Genomic DNA, 26,169 nt, shown 5'->3' with positions numbered 1-26,169 from the left:
CATGAAGTAAGAACCTGGGGGGCAGTTCCCAAGCATTGGCCTCCTCCATAGGCAAGCCCCCACCCACGTAAATCTACTCGTAGACTGGTCCCATGGCTTCTAGAAGCTTCAGGTCAGGGGTCTTCAAACTTGGCCCTTTTATGACTTGTGGACTTCTTCCACATCACGGAGAGAGAAAATGGTCCCGATTCTGGATCCTGAACGTGGCTGCCCCTCCCCTGAAAGTCTAATACAGGGGTCTTCAGACTTGGCCCTTTTATGACTTGTGGACTGCAGCTCCCAGAATTCTCCAGTCAGCCTAGCTTACTCTCTTATAATCCCTTTCTCTGCAATCACTTTAGGACAGGGGTCTTCAGACTTGGCCCGTGCCTGGCTGAGGAATTCTGGGAGTTGAAGTCCACAAGTCATAAAAGGGCCAAGTTTGAAGACCCCTGCTCCAGGTCCTCAATGGAGGTGAGTCTTCCTTCCGTCTTTCTCAGATCTGGTGTCTGCAGCCGATCCCACCGTCGCTGGTTAAAGGACATAGAAGTCGTTGTTATTGGACACATCGGCAAACCTCTGGAGACCGAGAGGTGCTCCCTGGGACTCCGGAGGACGCTTCTTGCCATTCTTCTGGAGGTGGACCCCCGCAGAGTCTCCCAGCAGCGGCCTCTGGCACAGCCTCTCCTGCTTGGGCTTGGCTACCGCTTGGCCGGGGCTCTTGAGATGGCGCTTCTCCTTGGAGGAGGCCACGCAGCAGCGGCAGGCCAGGAAGGGCTTGGGAGGCTGTTTGCTCTTCCTTCTGGGCAAGGAGGCTAGCCCTCTTTGGACGGGGACCCCCTTGGGCTTCGCGGGTGGCCCTTTCAACCTGCTCCTCTTCTTCTGGACTGGGTCCAAGCTGGTGTCCGAATGCGAGGAGCAGCTTTCGTTCCAGGCGGCGTTGCCGGAGGCACTGAGACTCCGGAGAGGCAACGCTAGACGTAAGGCTTTCCAGAACTTGGAACCCACGTGGTTGGACTTCTCGCCCTTCCAGATCACGAAGGCCACGGATTCCTTCAGCTGCTGGATGCTCGGGTGGGCTTGGGGCAAAGGCTGGTACTCCAGCACCACCAGCTTGGTGGCAATGTTGTTCTGGCAGAGCAGACCTAGCTTGAACTCCAGAAGGCTGATGCTCTTCTCCAGAAGATAGTCGGGGCTCAGAACCACAATCATCTTCCGGCTTTTCTGGATGAAGTCGAAGATGGCTTCGGTGAGGTCTAAGCAGAAGAGGGAAAGATGAGTGGTTAGAGCAGGAGAGCCCAAAAGATGACAGCATCTTCCAATATCTGAGGGGCTGCCGCAAAGAATAGAATAGAATAGAATAGAATAAGAATAGAATAGAATAGAATAGAATAGAATAGAATAGAATAGAATAGAATAAGAATAGAATAGAATAGAATAGAATAGAATGGAATGGAATGGAATGGAATGGAATGGAATGGAATGGAATGGAACGGAACGGAACGGAAGGGAAGGGAAGAGAAGAGAAGAGAAGAGAAGAGAAGAGAAGAGAAGAGAGAAGCTGGAAGGGACCTTGGAGGTCTTCTAGTCCAGCCTGCTGCTCAAACAGGAGAACCTATACCATCTCAGACAACCGTCTAGTCTCTTCTTAAAAAACTCCAGTGATGGAGCACCCACGATTTCTGGTGGCAAGCTGTTCCACTGGTTAACTGTCCTCACAGTCAGGAAGTTTCTCCTTAATTCCAGGTGGCTTCTCTCCTTGATTAGTTTCCATCCATTGTTTCTCGTCCTGCCCTTTGGTGCTTTGGAGAATAATGTGACCCCCTCTTCTTTGTGGCAGCCCCTCAAATACTGGAATAACTGCTATCATGTCTCCCCTATTTCTTCTTTTCTTTAGACCAGCCAAACCCAAGTCCCGCAGCCGTTCTTCATACGTTTTAGTCTCCAGGCCTTGGATCATCTTAGTTGCTCTTCTCTGAATTTCTTCCAAACTCTCAACATCTTTTTTGTGATATGGTGACCAAAATTGGCTGCAGCATTCCAGGGGTGGCCTCACTAGGGCTTTATAAAGAAGAGGAGGGGGTCAACCTACTCTCCAAAGCCCCTGAAGGCAGGACAAGAAGCAACGGATGGAAACTAACCAAGGAGAGAAGCAACCTGGAACTAAGGAGAAATTTCCTAATAATGCTCCATCACTGGAGGTTTTTAAGACAAAACTCTACAGCCACTTGTCTCAAATTGCATAGGGTCTCCTGCTTGAGCAGGGGGCTGGACTAGAAGACCTCCAAGGTCCCTTCCAACTCTGTTATTCTGAATGGTTGAGGGACCTGTGTAGTCTAACAAAGAGAAGGACTAGGGGTGACTTGATAGCAGTGTTCTAATATCTCAGGGGCTGCTCCAAAGAAGAGGGAGTCAAGCTATTCTCCAAGGCCCCTGAAGGCAGGACAAGAAGCAACGGATGGGAACTCATCAAGGAGAGGAGCAACCTGGAACTAAGGAGAAACTTCCTGGCAGAGAGAACAATTAATCAGTGGAACTCCTTGCCTTTAGAAATCATGGGCGCTCAATCACTCGAGGGTTTCAAGAAGAGATTGGACAGTCATTTGTCTGAAATGGTGTCTGTTCTCCTTGGGGTTGGACTAGAAGACCTCCAAGGTCCCTTCCAACTCTGTTATTATTCTACATATCGGCCTTTTTCACCCATCGTGGACCAGAACTCCCATCAAGTAGAAGAACCCCTGGCCAGAAGCCACGTAAAGGTCAGCCACTGATCTACGCCCGAATGAATCTACTTCTCCATAAGATTCCTCTGTTGTTCAAGATTCCTCAACAACCTGTCAGGGATGAAAAGGTTGCATTTACTGGGTCCCTGCAAAGACTGTGTGTGTGTGTGTGTGTGTGTGTGTGTGTGTGTGTGTGTGTGTGTCCATCCATCCATGGCTTCTTGTTTCCAGGGGGTCTTCAACGTACGTGCCACAGCTGAGTTTCCATCGCTAAGCGAGTTTTTAATTGATGACCTTTCATGATCTTTCTTGCCATGGTAGTTAAATGAATCACTGAATCAGCGATTCACTTAGTGACATGGTCATTAAGTAAATCAAGTGAATTAAGTGAAGTTCGCAAAAGGGGAATCACTTGAGCCCGGGACATGGCGACCGTCGTAAACACAAGCCATTGGCCAAGCCTCTGAATCACTGCGGTTCTTCAGTTAGTGACGTGGTTTGTTAAGGGAAGGTGGCTCTCCCCCCCGCCCCCCGGACTTTGCTGGTCATTAAGTCACAAAAGGGGGTCACGTGACCCCAGGACACCACAAAGCGTCATAAGTAGGCTGGGCCTCTGAATTTTTATCACCTGTCCATGGAGATGCTGCAACCGTCATTGAGTGTGAAAAATGGTCGCTTTTTCAGTGCTGTCATAACTTTGAACACTCACTAAATGTTCTGGAAGAAGGAGGGGTTTGTGGAGAGGAGGAGGAGGAGGAAGAGGAGGAGGAGGAGGAGGAGGAGGAGACTTCCCCCCTCCCTTCTAGCAGTGATGATGTTGCCTAGTTGGGTCATGGAATGTCTGCAAGGAAACCACCCAGCTCAGAGAGCACCAAGGATCCCACAATCCTTCCTTCCTTCCTTCCTTCCTTCCTTCCTTCCTTCCTTCCTTCCTTCCTTCCTTCCTTCCTTCCTTCCTCTTTCTTTCTTTCTTTCTTTCTTTCTTTCTTTCTTTCTTTCTTTCTTTCTTTCTTTCTTTCTTTCTTTCTTTCTTTCTCTTCTCCTCCTCCTCCTTTTCCTCCCCCCTTCTGGCACTGATGATGTCCCTAGTTGGGCCATGAAAGGTCTGCAAGAAAACCACCAACCTCAGAGACCACCAAGGACCCCATAATCCACCCCTGAGCATCAAATATTCCCTGCTACGGGTGCCCAGTGAAGAGGAATCTTCCCCCAGCTGCGCCTGGTGAAGCCCCCTCCCCATCGATCAGCGCAGGAGAAAACATCCACCTGAACCAGTGCAGTGGTGCAGAGAGGGAAAGCTGAACCAATTAAACTCCTGTTTTATAATAACCCCAAAGCTTATTTTCTTCTGCTCCTTTTTGATGCATATTCTGACATAAAGCAGAATGAACTCACAAATTCTCCAAGAGCTGAAACAGGCCCAGCAGTTTTTGCTTCTTTTCCCCCTTCGAACTATTAAAAATTAAAGCCGGAGGAAATGGATTTTATATTATAGATTCACCTGAGCTGTGCTTAGCAGCTAAAGCTTGGCAAGTTTGAATCCACTTGTCAATAGGAAAGAACTGCGGGTTTAATTTCTAAGGCTGATGCAGGAAGTTGGCTGTATTCTTAAAGGCATCCCACTTAATACATCTGGATGAGCAAAATAATAGGCTTTGGGAAAAGAGTAAATGCCTTTTCCTGGGGCAAATAATTCAAGAAAAAAGCAGCGAGGAAGAAAGGAAACCTGCAGTCTCTAAGAATCGAATAAATAGTGAATTTTGAATGCTTTCATTTAACCCACTGGGGATTTAGGCACAGTGACAATATCCATTTTATTTCTTTTCTTAATAATGGCATTTCATTATTATTATTATTATTATTATTATTATTATTATTATTATTATTATTATTATGGATCATCGCACAGTCAGCCAGATGTTCAGACTGGATTTGGCATTTTGTCTACCTATCGAGTCCTTACCCAGGACCTGGGATAGGCAGATGTGGATGTTTGATGGTATTACAGGTATCGCCGCAGGATGGAAGCAGTTCCTAGTAAGGCCGCCTTTTGCAATTGACTAATGGCGAATTTGTCAATGCCAATGGTGTCCAATTATCATCATCATCATCATTTTTATCTGTGGCCCCCAAAAACACAGCTCATAAAATTCCTCAGCCAGCCATGCCTGGGTTATTTTTTAACTCCTACTAAAGCGGAGAGATTGCAGAGGAAGGGATTACAAGAAAGTAAACTAATGCTTGCTGGAGAATTCCGGGAGTTGAAGTTCACAAGTCATAAAAGGGCCAAGTTTGAAGACCCCTAGCTTAAACCTTGGTATAGCTCTAGGTAACTGGAGTTAAGGAGAAACAACCTGACGACAATTAACCAGTGGAACAACTTGCCACCAGAAATCATGGGCGCTCTATCACTGGAGGTTTTCAAGAAGAGACCCGACAATCACCTGTCTGAGATGGTATAGGGCAGGGGGTAGGCAATCTCAGCTCTTTTATGACTCATGGACTTCAACTCCCAGAATTCTATGCTGATTCAGGAATTCTGGGAGTTGAAGTCCATGAGTCATAAAAGAGCTGAGGTTGCCTACCCCTGGATAGGGTCTCCTGCTTGAGCAGGGGGCTGGACTAGAAGACCTCCAAGGTCCCTTCCAGCTCCTCTCCTCTATTCTATTCTATTCTATTCTATTCTATTCCATTCTATTCTATTCTATTCCATTCCATTCCATATCTATTCTATTCTAATTTCTATTCTATTCTATTCTATTCTATTCTATTCTATTCTATTCTACTCTATTCTTTATGAAGTGATATAGGGTCTCCTGCCTGAGCAGGGGGCTGGACTAGAAGATCTCCAAGGTCCCTTCCAGTTCTATTCTATATTCTTCAGCTGGAGCTGAGAGGCTGGGAGCATAGGGGGTGGGGGGAGGAACACGGCCAAGGCTGCTTTGTGTTCAGTGTGAGAGACACTTTCTGGAATCTCATCCTATTTCAGATGGAGCTTCTCTGCTCTCCACAGATTCCAAAGGTGCTTTTTCAAAAGGCAACTGGGCTCTCTTTGGGTTTTTTTTTCTCTTGAAGACTTTTCACTTCTCATTCAAGAAGCTTCTTCCAGTTCTGACTGAATGGTGAGGAATGGAAGGATTTATAGTCATCTGGTCCTTAGTACTCTGAGAATTGTTGAAGCCACCTGGAGATTGACCTGTGTCCTTAGGGTCACCTGAGTGGTGCAAATGGGTGTGGAGCCTTCTTGGACCTGCTGAGAGGACCGTGTTATAGACTGGAGGTAGACGATGTTGTGTCCCTTCCTCTCAGTTGACCTATTTGGACCTAGAGGGCCTCTTTGACCCCTCTTCCAAGCCAGCGGTCCTCTCTGCCCTGAATGTGGACTTGGCTGTCTTCAAGAAAACGACCTCTGTCTTTCAAGTACCAATGGATTAGTAGAGAGAAAGGTCACTCTTTGGAAGACAGCAAAGTCCACATTCTTGACAAAGAGACCAATAATAATAGTAATAATAATAATAATAATAATAATAATAATAATAATAATAATAATAATAAAAATAGAAAGACTGTGGCAAAAGCAAGCAAGGGTAGTACCAATAGTGATAGGCTTCTTGGGTGCAATCCCAAAACAACTGGAGCACCACTTGAACACCATTGGCATTGACAAATTCGCTATTAGTCAATTGCAAAAGGCAGCCTTATTAGGAACTGCTTCCATCCTGCGACGAGATCTGTAATACCATCAAACATCCACATCTGCCTATCCCAGATCCTGGGTAAGGACTCGATAGGTAGACAAAATGCCAAATCCAGTCTGAACATCTGGCTGACTGTGCGATGATCCACAATAATAATAATAATAATAATAATAATAATAATAATAATAATAATATCAAACAAGGAAAAATAATGAAAACTGAAGGAATCAAGATGCCCCACGAAAATAACATTAAGAGTCTGGATGAGGAAGAGTACTACAAATACTTGGGTATCCTTCAAGCTGACAACATCAAGCACACTGAAGTCAAGAAACAGATTAGAGGTGAATACATCAAGAGAGTGAAGAAGATCTTAAAATCCAAACTCAATGGAGGAAATACCATAAAGGCAATCAACACCTGGGCAATCCCAGTCCTTAGGTACACAGCTGGAATAGTGGATTGGACTCAAGCAGAACTAAAAGCAATGGATAGGCAGACCAGAAAAATAATGACAATGAATCATGCCCTTCATCCATGCAGTGACATTGATAGACTTTATCTACCAAGGCAAATAGGTGGGCGTGGAATGCTACAAGTACATCAGATGGTTGAAGAAAAAAAAATGGCTTTGGAAGAATATCTGAAGAACAATGATGAAGATGCACTGAAATTAGTATATCAGGAAGGCTTACTGAGTACTGGAGAGACCAAACTGGCCTACAAGAAAGACCAAATGAAGAACAGAATAGAGGCATGGGAAGATAAAGCACTACATGGCCAATACATGAAAAAAATAGCTGGGAAAGCAGATAATAATAAAACCTGGCAATGGCTAAGAGCAGGAAAATTGAAGAAAGAGACCGAGGGATTAATTCTGGCTGCACAAGACCAAGCCTTAAGGACAAATGCATACAAAGTCAAAATTGAGAAGACAGCAACAGACAGTAAGTGCCGCCTATGCAAAGAAGCTGAAGAAACAGTGGACCACTTGGTAAGCTGTTGCAAGAAGATTGCACAAAATGATTACAAGCAGCGGCATGACAAAGTAGCAACAATGGTGCATTGGAAGATCTGCAAAAAATATCATTTGCCTGTAAGCAAAAACTGGTGGATCATAAAATAGAGAAAGTCATAGAAAATGATAAAATTAAACTGCTCTGGGACTTCAGAATTCAAACAGACAAGCACCTGCAACATAACACCCCAGACTTAACAATTGTCGATAAGAAAGACAAAAAAGTCTGGATAGTGGACGTGGCAGTGCCTGGAGATAGCAGCATAGAAGAGAAAGAACTGGAGAAGATAACAAAATACAAAGACCTACAAATAGAAATAGAAAGACTGTGGCAAAAGCAAGCAAGGGTAGTACCAATAGTAATAGGCTCCTTAGGTGCAATCCCAAAACAACTGGAGCACCACTTGAACACCATTGGCATTGACAAATTCGCTATTAGTCAATTGCAAAAGGCGGCCTTACTAGGAACTGCTTCCATCCTGCGACGATATCTGTAATACCATCAAACATCCACCTCTGCCTATCCAGGTCCTGGGTAAGGACTCGATAGGTAGACAAAATGCCAAATCCAGTCTGAACATCTGGCTGACTGTGCGATGATCGATAATAATAATAATAATAATAATAATAATAATAATAATACAGTTGGAAGGGACCCTGGTGGTCATCTAGTCCAACCCCCTGCTCAGCCAGGAAACCTTATACCATTTCAGACAAATGGCTGTCCAGTCTCTTCTTAAAAACTTCCAGTGTTGGAGCCTTCACTACTTCTGGAGGCAGGTTGTTCCACTGGTTAATTGTTCTGTCAGGAAATTCCTCCTTAGTTCCAGGTTGCTTCTCTCCTTGATCAGTTTCCATCCATTGCTTCTTGTCCTGCCTTCTTCAGGTGCTCTGGAGAATAGCTTGACTCTCTCTTCTTTGGGGCAGCCCCTGAGATACTGGAAGGCTGCTATCCTGTCCCCCCTCATCCTTCTCTTCATTAAGCTAGACATTCCCAATTCCAGCAGCCGTTCCTTGTATGTTTTAGCCTCCAGTCCCCTGATCCTCTTTGTTGCTCTTCTCGGCACTCTTTCCAGAGTCTCAGCATCTGTTTTACATTGTGGTGACCAATAAACCCCAAGAGGCCTCAGGGATTCTCAGAGAAAGCCGTAGTGGCCAGCTGACCGCAATGAATACATTCAGTCAGAACTGAAGAAGCTTCTGGGATGAGAAGTGAAAGGTCTTCAAGGAAAAACAAAGAGATGGCAAAAAGCACCTCTGGGACAACCATGGCCCTGGAGGACGGAGGATCTCCATGGACATGGCCATCCACAGGACTTGCTTTGTCTGGGGTAAACGTGCTTAGGAGAGCCATGCAGGTCTTCCTTTTACTCTGAGGAGGAGAGCATTCATGGGGCGCTGCTCAGGGTCCATCTGATGCTTGGACAGAAAGGGGCCTTACATGCAAGTCCCACCAGCTTCTCAGCTCTCTGCTTCTCTGCCATCTACTCTCAGCATTTCATGGCACCCTAGGGCTGGAAGGGACCGTGGAGGTCTTCTAGTCCAGCCCCCTGACCAAGATCATAGAATCCTAGGGCTGGAAGGGACCTTGGAGGTCTTCTAGTCCAGCCCCGACCAAGATCACAGAATCCCAGGGATGGAAAGGACCTTGGAGGTCTTCTAGTCCAGCCCCCTGACCAAGATCACAGAATCCCAGGGATAGAAGGGACCTTGGAGGTCTTCTAGTCCAGCCCCCTGACCAAGATCACAGAATCCCAGGGATGGAAGGGACCTTGGAGGTCTTCTAGTCCAGCCCCCTTGACCAAGATCACAGAATCCCAGGGATGGGACCTTGGAGGTCTTCTAGTCCAGCCCCCTGACCAAGATCATAGAATCCTAAGGCTGGAAGGGACCTTGGAAGTCTTCTAGTCCAGCCCCCTGACTAAGATCACAGAATCCTAGGGATGGAAGGGACCTTGGAGGTCTTCTAGTCCAGCCCCCTGACCAAGATCACAGAATCCCAGGGATGGAAGGGACCTTGGAGGTCTTCTAGTCCAGCCCCTAACCAAGATCACAAAATCCCAGGGAAGGGACCTTGGAGGTCTTCTAGTCCAGCCCCCTGACCACGATCATAGAATCCTAAGGTGGAAGGGACCTTGGAGGTCTTCTAGTCCAGCCCCCTGACCAAGATCACAGAATCCTAGGGATGGAAGGGACCTTTGAGGTCTTCTAGTCCAGCCCCCTGACCATGATGATAGAATCCTAAGGCTGGAAGGGACCTTGGAGGTCTTCTAGTCCACCCCCTCTAAGTAGGACTGGAGAGGTCAGAAAAGTCAAGATGACAGCCATTGCCATGCGATCGGAGCCCTGCCTCCTTTACCATCCAAGACACAGCAAAAGAGGAGGGGTTTAACTGTCAACTTGCCTCTTTTGACATCCCACCCACACAGCTGCAAGGCACACAGCCACAGCCACACACATACACACAGGCACTCAATGAAAGGAAAGGGAGAAGCAACTGAAAACAACGGAGGGGGTGTATCAAAATTAGCGTTTTATTAAAATACAAACCAAAATAAGAATCAAAATAAGACAGTAATAATGTTGGGCTTCAATACGTGAAGGTGGTGGTGGGGAGGGAGGGAGGGAGGGAGGGGAGGGAAAAATATGAACAAGCAACACAAAACAACATTTGTGGCCCCAACCTTCCAGATCCCCCCCTTTGCTCCCTGCAGGGGCCCAAAGCCAACCCCCCCCCGGCCCTATTGCACCACGGATTGGGTCCTGCCTGCCCCACCTTCCCCGTGGGGAGCTCAGCACGGAGGCCTTACTTACAGGGGGGGGCTGGTGGGGGGGGCAAAGACGGCCAATCTTGATTGCTGGGTTGGAACCTGCAAACGGTCCACCCATAGTCCTTGACTTACGACTGCAATTGAGGCCGTTTCCACTGCTAGGTGAGACAAGTTATTAAGTGAGTCACACTGTTTTCTTGCCGCAGTCGTTAAGCACATCACTGCAGGGGCCAAGCCAGTCACATGGTCACTGAGTGGATCCGGTTTCCCCACAGACCGGGGCTAGGCAACCTTGGCTCTTTTATGACTCGTGGACTTCAACTCCCAGAATCCCTCAGCCACTTAACACCTGTCTTGCTTAGCAACAGAAATTTGGGCTCAGTTGTGGTCATAAGTCAAGGACCATGTGTACTTTATGTGCAAGATATATGTGCATTGTGTTTCCACCTACCTATCATCTATCTAGATCTATCACAATCTCTCTCTCTCTCTCTCTCTCTCTATCATTACCTATCTATCGTCTATCTAGATCTATCATAATCTCTATCATCTATCTATCTATCCATCCATCTTCTGTCATCAACCTATTTTCTATCTAGATCTATCACAATCTCTCTCTATTCATCCATCCATCCATCCATCATCTATCTTCTATCATCTACCTATCGTTTATCTAGATCTATCACAATCTCTCTCTATTCATCCATCCCATCCATCTTCTATCATCTATCGTCTAACTAGACCTATCACAATCTCTCCTTCTCTTCATCCATCCATCCAGCTATCTATCTATCCATCCATCCTTCTCATCTAACTATCGTCTATCTAGATCTATCACAATCTCTCCATCCATCCATCCATCCATCCATCCATCCATCCATCCATCCATCCATCCATCCATCCATCTATCTATCTATCTATCTATCTATCTATCTATCTATCTATCTATCCTCTCATTTCTGAAAAGCCCAGCTTCCTCAAAGTGGGACTCTGGGCCTTGTACAATAAAAACTTAAAATATTAACAACAATATATAAAAGCAAAATGTTAGAGTTACATCGAAGGAAGCCAGAATAATTCATGACACTGAAGGTTTTGATAAAAGGTAAAAGGTAGATGCATTTTATCTTTGGGGGAACCACACCTTGCTGACCTCCCCTCATATATGAGGTGTTAGCCTCTTAATCAAACCCAGTCCATCTGATCAGCTTTTGCTTCAACGGGATAATTTATTATATCAGACTAAGCCAGAGAAATGGGTGAATTTAACAGCTGGATTAGGATGGTTATATGAATGCAGTCTGGGATTGAAAAGTGGTCTATCTTTGCAAAGTTGATCCGACCTTTGGGCAGCTGGACAGCCCGGCCTTAGCCACTGGAAGGCCTGCCTGTCCACACATTTGCACACCCGTCATTCCAACATACCTTTCGCCATTAACTGGGAAAAATGTGCAAACAGGCCTTCGTGTGCCAATTTGCGCACCAAATAAAAAAAGCAGAATAAATAAGGTATGATGATAAAAGTTCACATCCAAACGGGGAGGATTCAGGAGGACAAGAAATTTCCCTCCCCAGGTTCATCATTAAGAATTAATCATAATTAAAAGCTGTGTGTAAACAGGGAGGAGGAGAAGGGTGGTGGCATTCCCTGAGCTTTTTTTTTTTTTTTTGCTGACGTCTCGTGACCCAACTAGGGAACACCTTCAAGGAACAGGCAGGGAATAGCACCAGAGGAACAATCAAGCAGAAAACAATAGCTAACCGAGGAACTACCAAGAGGAAACTAAGCCCCCACCCACACTGGCAGGGCAGAATACTGTGCATAAATAGGGAGAAACCCCCCCTCCCTTCTAGCACTGATGATGTTCCCTAGTTGGGTCATGAAAGAGACTGGACAGCCCTTTGTCTGAAATGATATAGGGTTTCCTGCCTGAGCAGGGGGTTGGACTAGATGACTTCCAAGGTCCCTTCCAACTTTATTATTATTAAATGTCTGCACGAAAATCACCAATGTGTGAGACCACCAGGGACCCCACAGTCCTCCTCCTCTTCCTCCTCTCCACAAACCTGCTCTCCCTTCTATCATTGATGATGTTCCCTAGTTGGGTCATGAAACGTCTGCAAGAAAATCAGCAACCTCGGAGAGACACCATGGTTTTGGATGAGTCAGATGGCCCTAGAGCCGGTTGATCCTCATTGATTTACACCTCTGAATGGAATCCACAAGATCTCCTGAACGGCTTCCACCTCTAACCCCACACCCCAACAATCTTTGGGGCTGGCAAGAGGAGCAGGCTTCAGTTGATAGGGAATCCCAGTGAACTAAAGCCCTTTGGTTTGTGAGCTCTCTCTCTCTCTCTCTCTCTCTCTCTCTCTCTCTCTCTCACACACACACACACACACACACACACACACACACTTGCACACCAGAGTCTCCAGATCTGCCACCATCCCATAGCTAACCCACTAATGCTCTAGTACAGAGACCAAAAACAGCTTTTTGACATTCTGCGGTGGGATTCGCCCCCAGCCTCCTTGCTCTGCTACCGATAAATCTTCGCCCGCCTCTCCCGGGTGCCAGCACTGCATCCTGATCACGCTTGGCTGCAACCGTGCCAGAAGCTCAGCCCCCAGGCTGGCGAGCAGGACTGGCCCTTCCTACGTTGGCCGAGCCCTGAAAAACGAGTGCGCCAATTCAGAAGTCGAACCGACAGTGGTTCCCCCAAGGCCCAAGGACCTTTGGCTGGCTGCTCGGGCCGTTTTGGAAAACTTTGGGGAGCGAAAGAGCGGCTTTAGTTTCCAAAGGAAGAGAGCACCTGCTCCGTCCTTAAAAGGACCTTGAGCATTAAACGAAGCAATTCAAAATGGTCTGGGAGGGATCCATTTTGTGCACTATTGCACTCCGTAGCTGGTGAAATGTCCTTAACCTGATGTCTCCATCTTGAGGAAAAGGAGGAAGATCTTAGACGATTCTACTCCCCTTCCTCCTCCTCCTCCCTGCAAACCCCACTCCTTCTAGCACTGATGATGTTACCTAGTTGGGTAATGAAATGTCTGTAAGGAAACCACCCAGCTCAGAGAGCACCAAGGACCCCACAGTTCTCCTCCTCCTCCTCCTCCTCCTCCTCCTCCTCCTCCTCCTCCTTTTGCAAATCCCACTCCCTCCTAGCACTGGTGATGCCACCTAGTTGGGTAATGAAACGTCTGCAAGAAAACCACCAACCTCAGAGAGCACTAAGGATCCCTCAATCCTCCTCCTCCTCTTCCTCCCTACTTACTACTAACACTCTACTAATACTACTGTATTCCGACTGCTTGACTTACAACGGCCTGCTTCTTCCTTGGGAATCTTTCAAGATTCACAGCTCTTGAGTAGTAAAATGTCCTTCTCATCACAGCGGTTACCTACAGGAGCTATGGGACTATGGGGGTCAGAAACCCCCCAAGTCTCTCCTTCCTCAGCAGGCTGGTTCAGACAGCAACAGGGCTGCCCCACACTTCCCTGGACTCTGCGCAAGAGCTGTCGCAGCGCACACCCAGAGCACAAATTGCCATCTTGAGTTTCTCAGCGAACGAGGCCCAAAGCCAGCAGGGGTTTCCTGTCCCCAGCCCGGAGCCCTGCAGATGCCTGAACCGCAAAGTCTGCAATGGCTGAGGGTTGTGGGAACAGAAATACAGCACCTCTGGAATGGCCCAGGTCAGGGGTAGGCAACCTTGGCTCTTTTATGACCCATGGACTTCAAATCCCAGAATTCCTGAGCCAGCCATGCTGAAGGGAAAGGGAGAGGTTTCCAAGCTGAGCCAGGCTGGCTGAGGGATTCTGGGAGTTGAAGTCCAGAAGTCATGAAGGGGCCATAGTTTCTCCACACTGGCTGAGGAATTCTGGGAGTTGAAGTCCACCAGTCATGAAGGGCCACAGTTCCCCCATGCTGGCTCAGGAATTCTGGGAGTTGAAGTCCGCAAGTCATGAAGGGGCCATAGTTCCCCCATGCTGGCTCAGGAATTCTGGGAGTTGAAGTCCACAAATCATAAAGGGGCCATAGTTCCCCCACACTGGCTGAGGAATTCTGGGAGTTGAAGTCCGTGAGTCATGAAGGGGCCATAGTTCCCCCATGCTGGCTCAGGAATTCTGGGAGTTGAAGTCCACAAATCATAAAGGGGCCATAGTTCCCCTACACAGGCTGAGGAATTCTGGGAGTTGAAGTCCGTGAGTCATGAAGGGGGCCACAGTTCCCCCATGCTGGCTGAGGAATCCTGGGAGCTGAAGTCCAGCAGTCATAAAAGAGCCAAGGTTGCCTACCCCTAGCCCAGGTGGAGGAAGGCCGGGCTCAAATTCTACACTGACCAATTTGGACCGAGGTGAAAAGGCCCCAGGAGGAAACGAAATGTTTCCAAAGGAAAAAAAAAACAAGAAAGTCCAGTTGCCTCATGAAAAAGCACCTTTGGGACAACAACCAGGACCTGGAGGACGGAGCATCGCCATGGACATTTAGCTGCGCCCTTTGGGATGAAGCCCTTTTGGATAGTGCGGGAGGATGAACGGATTTCCAGAAAACATTGCAGTCTTCAGGACCCCTCTGGACTTCAGTTGGAGATGCAGACAGCAGGTACTCATCCTGCACAGCCTGCTCCCGTCTTCAGCTGGGAAGGGACCCAGGGCAGAAAACATCCTGCAGTCACAAAGGTTCCACACCCATTTGCAGCACTCAGGTGACCCCCGAGGACACAGGTAAACCTCTAAATCAGTGGTTCTCAACCTTTTTAATGCCGCGACCCCAAACCGGTCATAAGTCGAGGACTACTCAACCGGTCGTAAGTCGAGGACTACTCAACTGGTGCAGCACCGTTTGCAGAATGGGACTTTTGGCGGGCTCAGCAGGGCAGAGACAGCCTGGACAATTCCTATCGGCTTTTGAAAGCCAATAGAATTAGACTCTATTCAAGAGAGTCTATTCTATTGGCTTTCAAAAGCCAATAGAATAAAAGGGAGGAGCACAGCTAAGGAAAAGGGGGAAAAAATGGCGGACTGTGTTGTTTGGCGACCCCCGTGAAATAGTCGTTCGACCCCAGATGGGGTCCCGACCCACAGGTTGAGAACCACTGCTCTAAATAGCCTCAACGACTCTCTAAAACAGGGGTCCTCAACGTTGGCGACTTTAAGACTTGTGCACTTCAACTCCCAGAATTCCTCAGCCAGCCAACGTTGAGGACCCCTGCTGTAAAAGGAGGCAAAGGACTAGCCGTCTGCAAGGAGTATAAATCCTCCCATTTCCCCACCATCCAGTCAGAGCTGAAGAAGCTTCTGGGATGGGAAGCGAAAGGCCTTCAAAGAAAAACAAGAATCTCCCAAAAAAAGCACCTTTGAAGCCCCAGGAGGACTTCTGTTCTCCTGTCTCTGGACGAAGAACACGGGGGACACCTCACGGGTGTGTGGCAGTGGGAAAGGGGGACAAGCGACACGAGGTGCATCCTTGCACTCACTGCGCCAGGGACCCCGGCCGTGCACCTTGCCTCGGCCCTCCGGCAAGCCGGGTTGATGCAATTTGCAGGAGGCGTGACGGGCAACTCTGCAGATGGGGCATCTTCAAACAGCAGGAGCCCTGCCGGAGGGGGGAGCACGGATTGCCAGAGACCCCAGAGCTAGCCCACTCCTCTCCTCTTTCCAGCCCAGCTTTGGGTTCCTGGCCTCTCCCTTCCTTAGACGCCTTTGGGCGAAAGGCCGATGAGCTCTTGTTGACCCCAAAGGTTCTTGGTTCTGCTCTTCACCGGCAGTTTGACCAGCAGCTCCTTCCAAAACCTCCCCGATGGGTATCGGGACTTCTCCCCTTTCCACTTAATGACGGTCAGCACCGTCTTGGCTCGGCGGAGCTCCTTCACCTGGCTCTTCTTGACGGGCTTGTACTGGACCAGGATCACCTTGATGGTGCCCTGAGAAGCCATGTTCTCCAGGCCGGCCTTAAACTCCAGCAAGGCCTGGGTGCCCCGCAGGACGTAGTTGGGGCTGAACACAACCAACAGGCGCCGGCTTCTCTGGATGAAGCTCAGGGTTTCATCCGTGACAACTGAGAGAGAAAACAGGCACGTTAGCGACCGGCGGGCGAGAACTTCCCCACGGCTTTGAGCCAGAAAGTTCAAGGACTCAGCCGAGGCCACGCAGCTCCTATCTCAAACGTTACCTTCTGAAGCTCCTGGCCTTCAAGAGAAGGAGAGGACCCTCCCTGAAGAAGACCTCTGTTCCTGTGGACACCAGCAACATCCCCCTCACCCTTTTCATATCTGGCACCTGCTCTTGTCAACCGTGCAACCGTCTTGTGTTCACGTTTCCCTCCCAGCTTGGACCAAAGAGGTCCAACAGAAAAAGCCAAGATTGTTTTTGTCATGTTGGGTCAACTCAACTCAATAGTCACAGTCGTTATTACTAATTAAGGAGAGGAACCATGTAGGACTCGGGAAAAATGTCCTGGCAAGGAGAACAATTCACCAGTGGGATGGAAGTTCTGGTTGCTCCATCCGTGGTCTTCAGCTATCTTCACTGTAGGTGGGCATGGCCCAGGATGACCTTGACTCTGCCTGCCCAGATGACCAGAGCCTGCGCCAAAGTTTCAACCCTCTTCAAGAGAGGTTGAGAGAAAGACCAACATCACAGACCTACTGACGTCCCAGTTTAGGTTCTCCCTTCCATAACCAGCTTCCTTCAGACCCACCACCAGATCCATGGGGCAAAAGATGGCTGTGTTCCCATCTCCTTCCCTCAAGCTAGTCTCCTCTCCGTGCTGACTTCTTTGCCCCCTACAATTTTCTCTCAATAACTCTGTTATGAACTCAAAAGGGTGCCCATGTTAAAAGGATTGCTTCAATTATGTAGTTGGCGTCCTGGTTTTGGGGGGGGGGTCCCTGTGATATAGACTTGCTTTTAAAGGGGATCAAAGCTGCATAACATGCTAAAAAATATAAGGAATATCGACAGAAATGTAAAATATTGGCAGGAGAACCAGGCTACTGGGGTTCTCCCCTGTCCCCAAATGATCTCCTGTCCAGATGTGATGGGTGCTAACCTTGGTATGTCCAGTCTAACTGCTGGTTGGTCTCTGCTGTTGGTCTCTGCTGATTGGAGTCGGTGTCCCAATGGACTTCAGCTTGGGGAAGCTTTTCAAGAATCCCCACATTGCTCTTAATCTACATCAGTGGTTCTCAACCTTTTTAATGCCGCGACCCCCAACCGGTCGTAAGTCGAGGACTACTCCACCGGTCGTAAGTCGAGGACTACTCAACTGGTGCAGCACCGTTTGCAGACTGGAACTTTTGGCGGGCTCAGCAGGGCAGAGACAGCCTGGACAATTCCTATGGGCTTTTGAAAGCCAATAGAATTAGACTCTATTCAAGAGAGTCTCTTCTATTGGCTTTCAAAAGCCAATAGAATAAAAGGGAGTAGCCCAGCTAAGGAAAAGGGGGAAAAAATGGCGGACTGCGTTGTTTGGTGACCCCCGTGAAATGGTCGTTCGACCCCAACTGGGGTCCCGACCCACAGGTGGAGAACCACTGGTCTACATTGTCTTTAGATCTCTCCAGAGCTTAAAGATTGGCAGTTCTGACTTTAGTGCATTCCCTGGAACCCCTCTGATTCTCGAAGCTGTAGGGAGCAACACCCCAACTCAGAAAAACTGTACATCTGGAACCAAACGGGTTTCCTCACAGTTCACCTTGCAGCATAAGCTGAAAAAAAAAATAAGCTGGACAATGAAAGCGAGATCACTCCCCAATGAAATTGCTAGACTTTAAGTCAGTGTTTTCTCAACCTCAGGAACTTTAAGCTGAGAGAACTTCAACACCCATAATTCCCCAGCCAGCAGGTGTGAACTTCATCACCCAGAATCCCCAAGCCCATACGTGTGGACTTCAACTCCCCAAATTCTATGGCACCAATGCATTCCTTTTTGACGTGTGTCCCCAGTGTGGCCTGCTTACTCTTTTGTCATCCCTTCCTCTGCAATCTCTCTGCTCTAGGCAGTAGGAGGGGAAAAAAATAAATACCGGCGTGGTTGGCTGGGGCAATTCAGGGAGTTGACGTCCTCCCATCTTAATGTTCCTGAGGTTGGATAACAAAAATGGGCAGCTTTGGGCATTTGGAGCTGACCAGGAATAATTTAGGAGCCCCCAAAAGAATCAACAGCAAGGCAGGATAAAATATCAACTAACATTCCCATGTTCCCTTTGGTCAATTTTTCTTTTTTTTCAAAACTGCTACGCCCTTTTTTAGGGTTTAGATCTCGGTCTCCTGGGTTCCTGATTTTCCCCCCACCAAAAAAGGAGAGCCACAGTTTGCACAGGGCCCTGAAGCCCCCCATCCTTTTTTCCCTTTTGGCCTAAGCTTTCTTTGCAAAAACTCCCTGTGTCCTCAGGAGGTTTTTTTTGGGGTGGGGGGGGGGAAGGAAGCCTGAGTGATCAAAAGCCCCTCTGTTGGAAAAAGGGCAACATCTGCCAACTCAAAAACCGTTCGGTCCGATCAAATTCCCTTGCACAGCCCACAACTCTCTCTCTGGAGCAGTGGTTCTCAACCTTTCTAATGCCGCGACCCCATAATACAGTTCCTCATGTTGTGGTGACCCCCAACCACTTATACATCATCGGGTGCCAGGGGCGTGGCCAAAGAAAAGGGGGAAAAAATGGCAGATAGCCTAGTTTGGTGACCCCCATGAAATGGTCGTTCGACCCCAAAAGGGGTCCCGACCCCACAGGTTGAGAACCACTGCTCTGGAGGGACTTGCTCTGGGATTCTTCTCTGGCCCCATCAGCCACAGCTGTGCATGCACATGGGGGGCGCAGGAGTGAGTGAGGAAGAGGGAGGCAACCCAGCCTCCCCCCCCCTCCAGAGAGAGAGAGAGAGAGAGAGAGGATGGAGCGGTTTGGGATACTCACTTCCCCCAGGGAGACTGTCTCGGTCGAAAATGCAGAGCTTGTAGCCGTACTCATTCTCCAAAACACCCCGAAGGGTGAGCAGCACGAAGTCCTCTTCTTCCGTGTTCCTGGCGTAGGAGACGTAGACGTCGTATTCCTTCCCGTCTGGTGGAGGGAGGGAGGGAGGGAGAGGAGAAAAAAGAGAGATGAGACAGAAGAGAGGGAGAGAATAGAAAAGAGAGAGAGGAGAGACCAGAGAAAAAATAAGAGGAGACACAAGAAAGTGAGGCAGAAAAGAAAAGAGAGAGAGAGAACAGAGAGAAAGAAGGGAGAGATGAGACAAAGAGAAGAGAGATGAGAGATGAGACAGAAGAGAAAAAGAGAGGGAGAGGAAGGGAGAGAGAGAGAAGAGAGAAAGAAGAGAGAGAGACGAGAGAGAAGAAAGAGAGAAAGTGAGATGAGCCAGAAGAGAGAGAGAAGAGAAAAGAACAGAGATAAAAAGGGAGGAGACAGAAGAAAGCGAGGCAGAAAAGAAAAGAGAGAGAGAGGAGAGAACAGAGAGAAAGAAGAGAGAGATGAGACAAAGAGAAGAGAGAAAAAGAGAGAGAGAGGGAGAGAGAGAGAGAAAAGTGAGATGACACAGAAGAGAGAGAGAAGAGAAAAAGAGAGAGGAGAACAAAAAAGAGAGGAGACAGAAGAAAGAGAGGCAGAAAAGAAAAGAGAGAGGAGATAGAAAGAAGAGAGAGAGGAGACAAAAGAGGAGAAGAGAAGAGAGAGAAGAGAGGAGACAGAAAAGATAGAAAAGAGAAAAAGAGAGAGGGAGAGAGGGAGGGAGAGAGAGAGGAAAAAGGAGAGAGAAGAGAGAGAAAAGTGAGATGAGACAGAAGAGAGAATAGAAAAGAGAGAGATAGGGGAGAGAACAGAGATAAAGAAGAGAAGAGACAGAAGAGAGGCAGAAAAGAGAGGAGAAGAGAGAAAGAGAAGAGAGAAGAGAAGAGAAGAGATGGAATGGAAGGGAAGGGAAGAGAAGATGGAAGAGAAGAGAAGAGAAGAGAAGAGAAGAGAAGAGAAGAGAGAAGCTGAAAGAGTTAGGGGCAACCACTGTCTCTGGTCCCTTCGGTCTTTGCTTGTCCTCTCATTAAATCTGCATTCCTGGGTTGCAGAATGACAGAGCTGGAAGGGACCTTGGAGGTCATCTAGTCCAACCCCCTGCTCAGGCAGGAGGCCCTATTACCATTCCAGACAAACGGCTGTCCGGTCTCTTCTTGAAAATCTCCAGTGTTGGAGCACCCACAACTTCTTGAGGCAGATTGCTCCGCTGGTTAATGGTTCTTAACGACCCGACTGCTGCAAAAAAGGCCATAAAATCAGGTAGGTCAGGTGAGGGACCAGCTTTACGACCATCGTGACTTATGGCCGTAATGAACAGGCTCTGCCACGGTCGTAAGTGAAGGACTCATCAAGGAGAGAAGCCAGCTGGAACTAAGGAGAAACGTCCTGACAGGGAGAACAATTAACCAGTGGAACTCCTCGCCTCCAGAAGTTGTGGGTGCGTCATCTGGGCTTCTCCATTGCAGGTGGGCATGGATCAGGAGGACTTATGCTTTTAAGGTTTTTAAGGAGAAACCGGACAGTCATTTGTCAGGAATGGTATAGGACGGTTCTCCTCTTGAGCAAGGGGTTGGTCTACAAGACCTCCAAGGTCCCTTCCAGCTCTGCTGGTCTGTTATACTAAACCTATATTGCCAATAAAACAGGAGACTTCTCTGGCTGAAGTTCCTAGTTCAGGGGAAAGGCAACCTCTACACCAGGGGTAGTCAACCTTGGCTCTTTTATGACTCGTGGACTTCAACTCCCAGAATTCCTGAGCCAGCTAAGCTGGCTCAGGAATTCTGGGAATTGAAGTCCACGAGTCATAAAAGAGCCAAGGTTGACTACCCCTGCTCTACACGCTGCCTTGAAGGGAAAGCTAAGAAGGTCTAGTATTAAAGCAGACAGAGATTTGGAAGCAGCCAGGCCCAATTAACGTGGCAATTAAAATGTAATCAACATACAGGAGCTGGACAGAAGACAGCTGTGCCAGCAGCCGTCCCCACTCCACGGATTCATAACTCAGTCAACATTATTGCAAGAGGGGTTCTCTGCTCTGGCTAGGCTAGACCCTTAAACCAGGATCCTGTTATTGTTGTTAGTTGCAAGGTCGTGTCCGACCCATCGCAACCCCATGGACAAGGTTCCTCCAGGTCTTCCTGTCCTCTGCCATCTTCTGGAGCCCTTTGAAGCTCACACCTCCTGCTTCAGTGACTCCATCCAGCCACCTCCTTCTCCGTTGTTCCCTTCTTCTCTTGCCCTCCATCTTTACCAGCATCAGGCTCTTCTCCAGTGAGTCCTTCCTTCTTCTCATTAGGTGGCCAAAGGACTTGAGTTTCCACTTCAGGATCTGGCCTTCTAAAGAGCAGTCGGGGTTGATCTCCTCTAGGACTGACCAGTTGGATCGCCTTGCAGTCCAGGGGACTCGCAGGAGTCTTCTCCAGCACCAGAGTTGAAAGGCCTCCATTCTTTGGCGTTTCTTATGGTCCAACTTCCACAGCCGTACGTTGCAACTGGGAAAACCATGGCCTTGACTATACACACTTTTGTTGGCAGGGTGATGTCTCTGCTTTTTAGAATGCTGTCTAGATGTGCCATAGTTTTCCTCCCCAGGAGCAAGCGTCTTTTGATTTCTTGGCTGCAGTCCCCATCTGTGGTGGTCTTGGAGCCCAGGGAGATAAAATCTGTCACTACCTCCATTTCTTCCCCATCTATTTGCCAGGAATTGAGAGGGTTGGATACCATGATTTTGGTTTTCTTAATGTTGAGTTTCAAGCCAATTTTTGCACTCTCCTTCTTCACCCGCATGCCCCAGACTGGAGGGGGGGAAGGTTTCACATTAAAGCCCGTACAGGTCATTCAAGGCAGAGGTTAAGCTGACCATCTCCAGGTCAGAGGAGGACCAGCTGGATGGGCCAAATCCAAGTCTCCTGTCCCACCAGAGGCCAGCTAGGGGTCTCCATGAAGAGCCCTGTCCTGTGGCTCTGGCAATCAGTCTCTTGCATACCATGGGCACCAAAGAGCTGTCCTAGGATGCCAGGACCCCTGCCTTTCTGCCAATCCCCAGGACACGAGTTCAAGTCCCACCTTAGCCATAAAAGCCAGCTGGGCCTATCACCAGGAGACGGTGAGTTCTAGTCCCGCCTTTGGCATGAAACCTGGCTGAGTGACTTTGGGCCAATCACCAGGCGATGATGAGTTCTAGTCCCGCCTTAGGCATGAAAGCCGACTGGGTGACTTTGGGCCAATCACCAGGAGTCGGTGAGTTCTAGTCCCGCCTTAGGCATGAAAGCCGGCTGGATGACTTTGGGCCAATCACTAGGAGTCGGTGAGTTCTAGTCCCGCCTTAGGCATGAAAGCTGTCTGGGTGACTTTGGGCCAATCCCCAGGAGACGGGGAGTTCTAGTCCCGCCTTAGTCACAAAAGCCGGCTGGATGACTTTGGGCCAATCCCCAGGAGACGGGGAGTTCTAGTCCCGCCTTAGGCAGGGAAGCCGGCTGGGTGACTTTGGGCCAATCGCCAGGAGGAAGAACCAGGTCACGGTCAGGGCTGGAGAAAGGCAGCCCTGAAGGCCCAGAGGCAAAGGCCGGTGGCCGAAGCTCCCTTACCGAGGATGGTTTCGTCAGTCCCAAAGTGAGCCCGGTAGAAGAGGACCATTTCCAGCCAGTAGAAGTGGTAAATGATGGTCAGGATGACCACCAGCAGCACGGTGGCCCCCAGACCGCAGGCCAGCTCCACGGTGTATCTCAACACTGGGGCTGAAGGGAAAAGGAGGAGAGATGGAAGAGGAGGAGGAGAGATGGAGGAGGAGGAAGAGGGAAGGAAGGAGAGAAGTGGGAGGAAGAGGAGGAGGAGAAAGAGGGGAGGAAAGAGAAGAGGGAGGAAGAGGAGGAGAAAGAGGGGAGAAGAGAGGAGAAGAGGGAGGAAAAGGAGGAGGAGAAAGAGGGGAGGAAAGAGAAGAGGGAGGAAGAGGAGGAGAAAGAGGGGAGAAGAGAGGAGAAGAGGGAGGAAAAGGAGGAGGAGAAAGAGGGGAGGAAAGAGAAGAGGGAGGAAGAGGAGGAGGAGAAAGAGGGGAGGAAGGAGAGGAGAAGAGGGAGGAAGAGGAGGAGAAAGAGGGGAGAAGAGAGGAGAAGAGGGAGGAAAAGGAGGAGGAGAAAGAGGGGAGGAAAGAGAAGAGGGAGGAAGAGGAGGAGAAAGAGGGGAGAAGAGAGGAGAAGAGGGAGGAAAAGGAGGAGGAGAAAGAGGGGAGGAAAGAGAAGAGGGAGGAAGAGGAGGAGGAGAAAGAGGGGAGGAAGGAGAGGAGAAGAGGGAGGAAGAGGAGGAGGAGAAGAGGGAGGAAGAGGAGGAGGAGAAGAGGGAGGAAGAGGAGGAGGAGGAGATTATTTTCACAACAAAGGCGAAACACGAGATTCCTATTTCTAGAAGCACCCAGCAGCTAAACCCTGACTTTTAAAACAAGAGTTTCCTTGGAGGAAAGAGAAGATGTCCACTTGACCGAAAAGTGGACATGAATGCTGGGGAGATGTGGGGACATCGGAACCCCTATTTAACTCTACCCAAAATCCCTCCTGGTGTCCATCCCTTGGGCTCCATTCCCAAAGCCGGTTCAGAAGCCAGGAGCATCTCCTCACCTTGACGCAACTTCTGCCAGAGTTTGTCTCCTGCTTCTCATTCCAAGCCACCCTCCCCAGATCCTGGTCTGGGGCCAACAAGGAGTAGGAACTAAACCCCAAATGGAGTCTGAAACTGTACAGGGTCTCCTGCCTGAGCACAGGGTTGGACTAGAAGACCTCTAAGGCCCCTTCCAGCTGTGTTATTCCCCTTTTTTCCTCTCTGAAGAGGCTGGAGAAAGCAAGGAGGCACTTCCGGCATCTTTCTGGCAGCTGAGCAGACGTTCCCAAATGAGAAAAAGTTAAAGCCCCCCCCCCTCAAATCCCAGTTATTTAAAACTTGGAAATTATAAATATTAAAATGTTAAATGTAAATATTAAATGGGGAACTAAAAATTGGGAAAAACGAAGCAGGACATTGATCGTCTAAAACAGTGGTTCTCAACCTTTTTAATGCCGCGACCCCCAACCGGTCGTAAGTCGAGGACTACTCAACTGGTGCAGCACCGTTTGCAGAAGGGGACTTTTGGCGGGCTCAGCAGGGCAGAGACAGCCTGGACAATTCCTGTTGGCTTTTGAAAGCCAATAGAATTAGACTCTATTCAAGAGAGTCTCTTCTATTGGCTTTCGAAAGCCAGTAGAATAAAAGGGAGTAGCACAGCTAAGGAAAAGGGGGGGGAAATGGTGGACTGCGTTGTTTGGCAACCCCCGTGAAATGGTTGTTCGACCGCTGGTCTAAAAAGACTGAATGTTAAAATAACCAGGATGTGTACAGTATAAACTAAAAATTATTGAGAAGTGTAAGGAAGTTATTTTTATTTAATCGATATAAATAAGAATTCCATTCATTTAACTATGAGTCGGTAAATACCAACGGGGAAAAGAGAGGAAATATCTAATGTCATAGTTTGAGATCTGTACTAAAGAAATGTGTTATGTTATCAAATTATCGACCAACTCAGCCGCCACATTGCTTTTCAAATAGTCAAATGTAAAACTAGAAAATCAATAAAATGTTCTTTAAAAAAAAAATACCCCCCCCCAAATCCTTCTTCCAGATAAACCAGGGGCTGCTTTGAGGGGGGGGGGGTTTCCTTACGTTTCATCCTCACGACCGCCTGGGCGTGCACGAGGCCCCGGTTGTTCTGGGCGAAGCAGGTGAAGTTGCGTTTCAAATCTTTCTCCGTCATGCGGGGCACAAACAGATACTTTTCGATTTTGGTGCCCCCGATCGATAAGGGGGACTCGCTAGAGGGGGTCCGGGAAGGAAAGGAAAAGTGAAATAGAAGCGCTCCCCACCGACAAAACATGGGTTGCGTTTTTCAGCGTTCGCAACACGCACGTGTGCAGCCTTCAGACCCGCCAGGTGGGAAGTCTCGGAGTTGTGCAGACACACCCCCACTTCCCACAGTTCGTTTAGTGACCGACGTTACAAGGGGGCTGAAAAAAGGGACTCGTGACCGTTTTTCACACTTAGTGACTCTTGCAGTGACCCCATAGTCCAGGGATTGGCAACCTTGGCTGTTTTATGACTCGTGGACTTCAACTCCCAGAATTCCTGAGCCAGCGTGGGGGAACTATAGCCTCTTCATAACTTTCCCAGAATTCCTGAGCCAGCATGGGGGAACTATGGCCACTTCATGATTCGAGGACTTCAACTCCCAGAATTCCTCAGCCAGCATGGGGGAACTATGGCCCCTTCATGACTGGCGGATGTCAACTCCCAGAATTCCTCAGCCAGCGTGGGGGAACTATGGCCCCTCATGATTCGTGGACTTCAACTCCCAGAATTTCTGAGCCAGCATGAGGCAAACTTTGGCCCCTTCATGACTTGTGGACTTCAACTCCCAGAATTCCTCAGCCAGCATGGGGGAACTGTGCCCCCCTCGTGACTGGTGGACTTCAACTCCCAGAATTCCTCAGCCAGCCTGGCTCAGCTTGGGAACCTCTCCCTTTCCCCTCAGCGTGGCTGGCTCAGGAATGCTGGGTGTTGAAGTCCACGAGTCATAAAAGAGCCAAGGTGGCCTACCCCTGTCCTAGAGAAAGTCAAGACCTTCCCCCCTCTTAGACAACCGCCCAGTCCTTGTCTCTTACGTTTGGGTCACGTTGAACTTGAGGTCGGTGACGTCATCCGAGGGTTTTCCATCAATGACCCACCAGACCTCCTGTGGAGAGTCCTCCAGGAACGTGAACATCACCTCACAACGGAGAAGCAGTTGTTCACCTAGCAGGAGCAAGAACAGGAAGTTTATCCCTCGTAAAGCCCACCTGGAATCGGAACCACCTTCTCAAAGTGGTCCTCCTGGTCTCCAAGGAGGTTGGGATGACCCCGTCCCACTCTCACCCCAGGCACCCAACAGAGGGAGTTTGCTGCACCGTCGGCTT

General features: G+C 48.7%; 1 protein-coding gene across 5 annotated transcripts in view; it reads right to left on the bottom strand.

The window, feature by feature from the left end:
- Nucleotides 1–392: 392 nt before the first annotated feature.
- Nucleotides 393–26,169, bottom strand: part of LOC120319821 (interleukin 1 receptor accessory protein) — a 90,362-nt gene continuing 64,585 nt past the window's right edge. The window contains exons 8-12 of one of the 5 annotated variants that reach the window (XM_039369082.1): nucleotides 25,879–26,008; nucleotides 24,884–25,032; nucleotides 22,783–22,932; nucleotides 19,106–19,249; nucleotides 401–1,235 (exon numbers count right to left, since the gene is read on the bottom strand). In XM_039369082.1, the coding sequence (XP_039225016.1) occupies nucleotides 514–1,235; nucleotides 19,106–19,249; nucleotides 22,783–22,932; nucleotides 24,884–25,032; nucleotides 25,879–26,008 (1,295 nt within the window). In that variant the 3' untranslated portion in view covers nucleotides 401–513. Of the gene's footprint in view, nucleotides 1,236–15,428; nucleotides 16,252–19,105; nucleotides 19,250–22,782; nucleotides 22,933–24,883; nucleotides 25,033–25,878; nucleotides 26,009–26,169 lie in introns of those variants that run through there. The other 4 variants (XM_039369084.1, XM_039369083.1, XM_039369086.1 and 1 more) reach the window with 4 other exon arrangements.

This window comes from Crotalus tigris, unplaced genomic scaffold (assembly GCF_016545835.1).
Source record: "Crotalus tigris isolate CLP2741 ecotype Arizona unplaced genomic scaffold, ASM1654583v1 scf7180000020968.1038771, whole genome shotgun sequence".
Lineage (NCBI taxonomy): Eukaryota > Metazoa > Chordata > Lepidosauria > Squamata > Viperidae > Crotalus > Crotalus tigris.
The sequence above is the reverse complement of the archived record's forward strand: the minus strand, read 5'-3'. Positions and strand labels throughout refer to the sequence as shown.